Source organism: Mus musculus, chromosome 12, assembly GCF_000001635.26.
Source record: "Mus musculus strain C57BL/6J chromosome 12, GRCm38.p6 C57BL/6J".
Lineage (NCBI taxonomy): Eukaryota > Metazoa > Chordata > Mammalia > Rodentia > Muridae > Mus > Mus musculus.
The window spans coordinates 113,251,779-113,260,943 of NC_000078.6; the positions used below are offsets into that span (position 1 = coordinate 113,251,779).

Consider the following 9,165-nt stretch of genomic DNA (forward strand, 5'->3'; position numbering starts at 1 on the left):
TCGGGCTGGATGAGCAGTTCCTGGGTGTGGGAATCTCATGTGTCCAGGGTCCTGTCCCTTCTACTCTTCTCCTTTCTTCCTTATCCACGGATGCTTTCATCTTACTGGTTCTGTGTCTCACCGAGGTTCTTAGACTTGTACCAGCATGCATAGTTACCAGGAACAAAATAGAGATCTGGGAAGTTACCCATGACCTAGAGTTGAGATGAAAGGCTAGGTCTGGAAATTGTCCCTAAGCTCTGGCCTAAGAACTGGCCAGCGTTCTCTCAGCTGCCAGCTGTTCTCGCCTATCACCTTCTTCACTTTGTTTGGACCTTATTTGGACAAATCCTGATAGGATCCTATCCCTTAGTACATGTTGACCCCAGACTATGGTTCATGCATTCAGTGAATCCCCCCCTGAAGCATGGCATGGAGCACAGGGCCAGCAAGTGGTAGTGACCTGTGGATCCAGAGCCTCTCAGGCTGTTCACTAAGCCATAGTTAGAAGTGTCCAGACTGAGTTACCCTCAGTGTGCTTCCTGAGGACAGAGGCCTGGAGGAGAGGCGATGGGTAGGTGGGCTTGAGTTAGGCAGGCAGGTGCTCTGTGTGGGTGCTGTGGGTACGTGTCTGTAGGTACTTGGCTTTCATCTGAGAGTGGGTGCCAGACTTTCATGGGAGTCTCAGGTGGGCTACATTGCTGCACCTTGTCTGTCTGTCTCTTCCCACCTTTCCCTTCCTTGTGTCTGTCTGTCTTGCTTGCATGGATCTTTCTGTCCCTGGCTCTTTACCCTCCAGTCCTTGTGTTTCTCCTTTCCTCTAGTTACCTCTCATCTCTACATCCCTGAACTGTCTCATTCTCTCTCTACTTCTGTGTCCCTTGATCCCCTTCTCGGTATCTTACATTGTGTGTATGCGTGTGTGTGTGTGTGTGTTTCGATCAAGCTGTACCCTGCTTTAAATTACTCCATGTTGTGTGAGGTAGTGGCTTTAAAAAAAAAAAAGATTGTACCTTGCCCTGAGAGGTTTCACATTTTCAAATGGCCTTTGACTCCGTTTGGAAGCTGGAGGAAGACTGGGCATCTTGGTGTAAACAACAATCCCTGCACATCAACTTCTAAAGGCACAGCCTGATAAACAACTTATCCCCAAGCTTAATGTCACCCTATAAACTTATTAAAGATATAGGAACACATGGATCATTAAAATCATACCAGGAACACCAGGCCTGAGAGCTTACTGTACACATCCAACTAAAAAGGTGTCACATTCTCACGTGAACCCATGACGAGGACAACACCTAACACTGTAACGGCGATGGCGCCACTAAACTGTCATCTGATCACCTGGTATATACATCAAGAGATCCAGTGGCAGATTATCCACAAGTGTCCCAGAGCCTTCCTTGGCTCAGTACCCTCTGTTGACATGGTTCATTATGTTACATATGACTGCCCGTTTACTTGTCTGCCTGGACTCCATCCTGTCCATTGCCTGTAAGGTCTTTAGGGTCCTGAAGGTTGCCTCTGTACTTGACTCAATCTTGAGGCTCAGTGCAGGTTTGATCTTACAGCTTGACTCTACAAAGAGACTCCACTGGGGTCTCCAGCAGACTTCCAGTATCTATTCTCCTCTGTTCTATCCTGTAGATGCTTCTGTTTTCTGCATAAAATTTCTTGTCATCCTGTTAGCTTTCTGCATGCTTATCAGGAATACAGAAGACTATTGTGATAGTCTAGAACCAACTGGACTCTGGGAAATATTCAGGGAGGTCATGTGTGGTGAGGGACCTGCCTATCTGAGGAACCCTGTCTGGCAGGGATAAACTCTCCATTCTGCATCTCCAGGGCCTCGATGAGCTGACTATTCTAGTCCTCTGCCAGAATAGCTGTGTGGCCTTGGGTGATGCTGGCTGACCTCAGGCTGGTCTGGGTTGTCCCTGGCTGACACCCCTTGACTCTGGATGATCCTGGGAAGACCATACTTAATCTTAATTGGACTTGTTCTCATTGGGACAGAACATGGCCTCATTAAGGCACGAGTGTGGATGGCCTTGGGTGATGGGGGTTGGGGCCTCCTCAGCCCCTGGCAGGGCTCCCCTGGCTCCCACCCCTCATCCAGGCCCCAGGCCCACCTGGCCTGGTCCAGTGTGGTGTGATTCTCAGAACAGTAGCTCTGGTTTGGGGCACCTGTGCTGAGACAGGCTCAGGATGACTCAGCTGCCCTCAGCTCAGAGCTGCTTTGAATGTTTCAGCAGGTGATAGACAACAGAGACTTCAGAAGAGAGAAAAACAAGTTGCTAATGTGAACATCCCTGCCCTACCCCCACACCTGTACTGCAAACATTGTTGACCCCAGATAGAGATCCCAGGACAGCAGGTGATAGACAAAGGAGGCTCCAGAGGAGAGAAAAATAGTATCTACAAGCATGACCACTTCTGCCCTGCCCCACACCTGCCCTGCAAACCTCCCTATGATGCTGACCCCACATCTGTAGACCCCAGGCCAGAGGCTCCATCTCCCAGGGCCTGGGCTTGCTTTGTCTCCATTCAGTGCATCTGAGCCTGGGCAAGTCCTATGAGCAAAGGGGTCACTGTCCCAGTTGCAGCCCAGTGTGTGAACAGTGTTGTGGGGATTCTGGAATCTTCTGCAGGAATCCCCTGTAGGGATCCTCCTAATGTGAATGAGGCATGGGGCTAGAGTTCAGGTTTTGAAGTCAATGTTGAGGATCAGGGCCCAATGACTAGGTCAGGACCCATCGATCAGTACAGGAGCCAGTTATTAGAACCAGAACTCAGTATCTAGAACTGGGACCCAGGGTCCATGCCCAGAACTCAGTGCTGTAGACTAGGGTCAAATGCCCATGACCAGGACAAAGACCCAGTGATAAGAATCTGGGTCCAGTTATCAGAATGTCAGTCTGATTATCAGACCCCAGGCATATTGCTAAGGATCAGGCCTTAGTGACGAGGATTGACACTTAGCTATCAGGACTGGATCTGGTGACAGGAACCTAGGACTGCTGAGTTGGTTGTAGGTGCCGCAGTAGAGAGAGAAGCTAACCAAGGAGCTAAGCCTTCATTTTCTGGAGGAGCGGAGGGCTTTATTCTCCTTGGAAAGAAGATTGACCCCAGCTAGCTCACTTCAGTTACTTTATTCAAACAGTATACAGAGTTACTTGGAGCTGGGAAAGGTTCCACCCACCCACAGACATCTCAGTCCCTTTCAACCATGGCTAGCCATTATTAAAAGTAAGAATTCTAAGTTTGCCAGGAGTTAAGTTTTAGGATGAAGGTTTGCGCAGCTGCAAATGTGCAGATTGTCCAGGGAGACATTTCTTCTTTTGAAGTTCAAACAGCCTCAAAAACATTTCTCAGCCCCAACTGATTAACCCAAACCTAGCAAAGGCTCTGCTGAGACATTTCACCCAGAGCCAGACACAAAGGCTTCACTATACATTCCACTACACATTGTTTAGAAACAGGATTTAGTGATCAGGATCAGGACCCAGTGACCAGTATCATGGCCCAGTGATGAGGAACGGGGACTAGTGATCAGGTTAATTGCTATGATCAAAACCAGTCATCGGTGATCAAGACTAGGCTCAGTAATGAGGATCAAACCCAGTGATCATGACTAGGATTCAGTGACCTGGACCAAGGTTCAGGGCTCAGGACTAGGGACCAGTTATTAGAATGAGTGGCCAGGACCAGGGCCTCATGACCATGACTGAGGTCAGAGATCAGGATCACGGTTCAGTTACCAATATAGGGCTCAGTGATCAGGACCAAGGTTCACAGCCAGGACCAGGGTTTGCTGTTCAGTATTTGCCAAGGGTGCTCACAGAGGCCAAATGTTTAGAAATCAGGTCCAGATCTCAAGCTTAATGACCTGGTATCGGGTCTGAAGAGGACACAAATACCATCACTTGTTCATCTTTGGCTGCAGCTACACATATGTTCAAGTTATGTCTCAGACATTAGACAATGGGTACCCTGAGTTTACCCTGCCCAACGCCACCATACTACCCCTGACCCCCTCCCCCAATCCTTTGTTAATGTTTGTTTTTGAGAGTAGGAATTTGTGGTTTTGCATCAATTTATTGCTCAGGAAAGTCTGTGAGTGGGCTGGGAAGTTGTCACGTCGGTCTTAGCTCTGAAACGTGGAGGCCTTTCTCCAACCTTCATCCCCGCCAAGACAAGAGTGATCAGCCACAGGGCATCCTGGAGTTGGGTTATGTCTTCCCTTTTGCTGAGGTCCCAGCCTGGCTTCTGGAAGATTGGGTTAAACCCAGGAAGTGCCGCCATCATTTACGTCCACTTCCTTAGTGTCTGTGAAGGGTTGCAAGGCCACATATGGAGGAGCCTAGTAAATCCTGAGTGCCCCTGCCCCCACCCTGTACCCCACCATCTCCATGACTGCCACCTGTGGCTGGCTCCTGGTCAGTACTGGGGGACCTCTTTGCTGCCAAACGGGCCTCGAACAGTTGTAACAGTGAGTGCTGTGCTGTAGAACAAGCTCAGTAGGAAGAGGGTGAGGAAGGTCACAGTGGTGGGCCACAGGCTGGCACCTGGGGCCTCTTCCTCCAGGATGTCTTCTGACTGGTCCAGTAGCACATAGGAAAGTGGCTCTTGACGTTCTGTAAGACATAGATGACCTTCTAGATCCAAACCCATGGGGATGGGGGCTCAGACTTAAGGTTTCTGCTTCTATGCCTCCTTGGGCTTTGGGGACAGTGGTGGTAGGGGTCCCTTATTCCCGGGAAGGGACTTGTTCAGGGATAATGAGGAGGCAGGGTCCCAGGTAAGGGACTGGAATCCCAGCAGTTCTTGAGATGGCCCCAAGACCCATCTCTCTCTCTTAGGGAAACCTTAATTAGAGACCTGTCATGGTAAGAGAGTTGTTTCTGTCAAACTCTGAGAAGAGTTTGAACCCAAGGCTCCTTAGGTCTCAGTCCTTTCTAGATATTTAGCAATACCTCCCTAAACCCCAGTTCTTAGGCTAATCTTGGCTTGGGTACTAGGGTTGTGTAAGATCAGACACCTTCAAACAGATACAGGCCAATGTGATTTCTGGGCCAAAGTTAGACTACCAAGGCCTGGACATGTGGTCAGAGGACTCTGTTGCATTCTTAAGAGCTGTGACTGGGGGTTAAGCAACAGTAAAGACCCCCAGTAGAGCCAACCCTGCTGTCCTCAGGTTCTCTGCGCACAGAGTTTCATTTTAAGTGGCAGTAGGAAATGTGTACTGATAGTCAACCACTCGTATTTCTGTCACTGCAGCCATCCATCAATCCATCCATCATCCCCATCGTTCATCCTTGTAGCCAGCCATCCATTACCCTCCAGCCGCTCACTCATCATCTTTCCCGACTATCGTGATTCTCCAGCTTCTCTGCCCCCTCTCCCTGTGGGGATTCAGTCTTTCACCTATTGACTCCTCCTTACTAGGATTCTCTGTCATGGGCCAGGCCTTGGATTCCATGGGTGGCTATGGTACTTTTCTGAGTCAGGTTTCCCAAGCTGGTCTGTTGCTCTTGCTATTCTCAGGGAACTGGACTTTCAAGCTGGAGAGTATCCAGGGCATGCATGGGCCTTTACTCCACTCTTGCTCTGAGAGCAGAGGGAAGTTGCTAGAAACCAGCAACTCCTCCCCCCCCCCCCCGAAGTTCTGAAGGCCTGTGAGACAGGAGCAGGGCCCCCACTGCCCTCTTGTGGACACCTGGGCTCCAAGTATACCTGGTTGTAGAACTTTGTGTTCTAGGGGTGCCCATGGAGGAGGCCGAGGCCTGTGTGGGAGTGGTCTCCATGGCCTGCTCCTGCTTCTTCCCAGATTTGCCTCTTATCCTGCTTCTGGTTTGTGATACTTGGGCTCAGGATGGGAAGGGAGACTTAGGTTAGAAAGGGGGCACCTGGAGGGGCCTATGCCCTTGTCCATTGTGTGTAGTTGTCAGTGTCGGGCCTGGAAATTCTCCCGGGGGCTTGGAGGGGACTCCCCTTGCTTTCCAGAAGCTGGGTGTGGGCTGTGAACTTCATCTTCCTCCAGGGTTCAGGTCTGTGTGAGTGTGCAAATGTGAGTGTCTGTGCATGTATGCCCATGTGCATGTATGCAGAACAGGGTGTATGCCCATGTGCATGTGTGAAGAGCAGGGTGCTGCTGAGGGTTGTCTGTGCCATGCTATATGTCTTTCTCATGAGTCAGTGGTCACCCTGAATGCATGTTTCCATTCAGGGATGGCCTACTGAGGGTGCGTGGCATCTTCTTCCCAGTGCCCCTGTGTTCATCCCTTCATTCTCATACCATCATCTCTATTGTGACCCCCACACGGCACCAGCCTTGATGGTGCTACCCTTTTGCTCCATCTATCCCTGTCTTGTTTGGGTTAGAAGCTGCGGTCTAATAAACAGCCACACCACCCACCACTCAGAGTACTTGTGCAGCAACCCACTGCCCTGGGGACTCTCCCATGAGCTTTGCCTTCTTGGCTGAGTCTGCTCGCCTTGGATTTCATCCCCAGTTTATTCTTACTTCCCATTCACTCATTGCACATTCACAGGGCAGGTGCACACACTCTCATGTTTCCACCAACATGAACACACATAGATATATGCATGCTCATAGGTATGCACAGGCACACACTTGCTCACAGGGACATAGATATAGTGTGTCCACATATGTACTTATACCCATATACATACCTATAAACCATAGGTGCACACAAACTCACTCCTCTCTTGCTGCACACAGGTACACACATGAAGGCACATGGACCCATCCATAAGCACTCACCAATACATAGACATGCATACACATATACTCTAGGCATGAAGGGTCTTCAAAGTCTCCGAGGCCTTACAAGCTTAGGTGGTGGTGTTTCTCCCTCCCTGGGCCCTGACCCCTCCCTGTGTTCTGTAGACCCTAAGGATGATGGACAGGCACTGGATGGAAGTGCAGGGATACTTTGGATGAGCACAGAGTTTATTTCAGGAGTAGGGACAGGCAGGGTGGCTCAGTAGCAGATGCCATCTCCCTCTGACATGATCACAGACACGCTGACATTGGTGGGTTTACCCGACAGACGGTCGATGGTCTTCTGGGTGAAGTTCATGGGCAAGGCCTCGTGGCCCACCATGCAGGAGTACTGGTCACCCTGTTTCCAGAGTTCAGCTGATACACGCAACACGCTTGTCACCAGGTAGGTGGTGGCTCCCTCGCCTGGCTCCTTTAGGGGCTCAAACACTAGGTAGCTTTCTGGGGACAGCTCCTCATTTCCATGCAGCCATCGCACCAGCACTTCTTTAGGGTTGAAAGCTCGCACCAGGCATGTCAGGGACACGAGCTCATTCAGGGCCAGCTCCTCCGACGGCGGCGGTAGCAGGTGGACCTGGGGTGGGAAGGTGTTCACTGGAAGGTAGAAAGAAGAGTTATGGCTCAGACAAGGAGAGCAAGACCCCTCTGCCCTTCCCTTCTGGGCAGTTCCTCAGATAGCTCCAATTTCCCTCTGTGATATAAGGACAGGAGCAGTTAGTTGAGCATCTGTATTATAGGAAGAAAGCAGGCATGTGAGCAGGGAACGTCATACAATGTCCCGGGTATGCATCTGGGCTCACCTGTGATTTTGGCAATTGTGCCAGTTAAGGTGTCAGACTCAGGATGGGTAACTGTGCACTTGAATGATGCGCCACTGTTCCAGCGCTCAGCACAGCCAGGCAGGACGCTGGACACACTGTAGCAGCCGCAGGAATTCTGCACAGCTTTCTTCTGCACTGCATCCTTCCCAGTGGAGGGCTCCCAGGTGAAGACAGCTCCCTCAGGATTTCTCAGGCCATTCAGAGTACATGTGAGGCTGGCATCTGAACCCAGGAGCAGGTCCTCAAGAGCTGGCCGCTGCAGTGACAGGCTGGGATGGCAGGAAGGAGGACAAGGAGGACAAGGAGGAGGAGGACCTGTAACAGAGAAGTCCTAGCAAATCAGTATATTCTCCTTTTCTCCTTTGCTGTCCCCTTTTCTGGATGTTCTGAGGCCTCAGTTCCTTATGGCCTGTTTACGCTTCCCTTCCCCCACCCCCATGGGAGGTTTCTGAGGGTCCCTGTGAGGGTGTGCCTCAGAGGGATATATGGATCTAGATAAGGTAGAACTTATCCCACCCCCAGCTGACCCCCTAACGTTCTTTACCAGAGCACTTCACATCCAATTCTTGGACGGCGTTAGAGTCATGTTGCACGGAACATTTCACGGATTCTCCTTCTGGGCACTCGACAGCTGGCAGGGTCAACTGGCTGCTCATGGTGTACCCTCCCCCAGAGGCCAGGGCAGGTGGGAAGTTTACGGTGGTTATATCCTTCCCACTCTTTCCCCAGGTCACATTCATCGTGCCGGAAGGGAAGTAATCGTGAATCAGGCAGCCGATTATCACTGGGTCACTTGACAGAGCTCGTGGGAGTGTCAGTGGGTAGATGGTGGGATTTCTCGCAGACTCTGGAACATAAAACATGCATGAGATAGTAGTCTTCACACTGCCCATCTCGAGACAATTTCAGGAAAAAGGACCATGCCTTTCTCTTCTTTATACAGGAGAACCTAGCCCAGTATCACACAGCTGCTGCATCGTGTACCTGCAGTCGGAGCTGACCAACAGTTCTGGCTGTATAGACTTTGAACATGACCTGCAGGTAGTCTTTCACAAGGATCTAGCCAAATGACTCCAGCAGGGCTTTGCACATACTGTGCGTTTGTAAACATGACTACACCCCTGAGCAGTCTAGCGCTCCAGATTTCTGAGCCCCACTCCTGTTTGGGCAGTGGATAGAGCTATGTTCTCAGTCCCAGGGTTAGGAGGACCAGAACTGGTGGGTCTGGGCAGGGGTGGCCAACCTGAGACTGAAGATCAGCCAGCACGGGGTAGGAGTGGTTGGGGAAGAGCTGGCTTGGAAGTTACACTGGCGGGGCAGGGGGTTGTGTGTGGGGTAGAGAAGGCCATTTTGACCTTACACTGGCCTTGTTCTGGCTTCAGACCCACCACTCCAGCAACTGCCCATCCACTTAGCAAGCAGTGGACCCAAAGACGAGAGGACTCAATCTGAGTGGTGTCTCTGTCCATGCCATGCAGGCACCATTTACAGGTACATGTGAATTTCCACCAGGTAATCAGGGAAGGAGGAGGGGGTGTGAGAATAGGATACTAG

At 50.8% G+C, this 9,165-nt stretch overlaps 1 gene segment (V, D, J or C) and 1 further gene; both read right to left on the minus strand.

The window, feature by feature from the left end:
* On the minus strand, positions 4,426-8,458 carry Igha (immunoglobulin heavy constant alpha). The segment is given in 4 exon segments: positions 4,426-4,619; positions 6,993-7,384; positions 7,591-7,926; positions 8,156-8,458. Coding segments are annotated over 4 exon segments (1,225 nt in total).
* Igh (immunoglobulin heavy chain complex) overlaps positions 6,990-9,165 on the minus strand; it is a 2,751,187-nt gene continuing 2,749,011 nt past the window's right edge.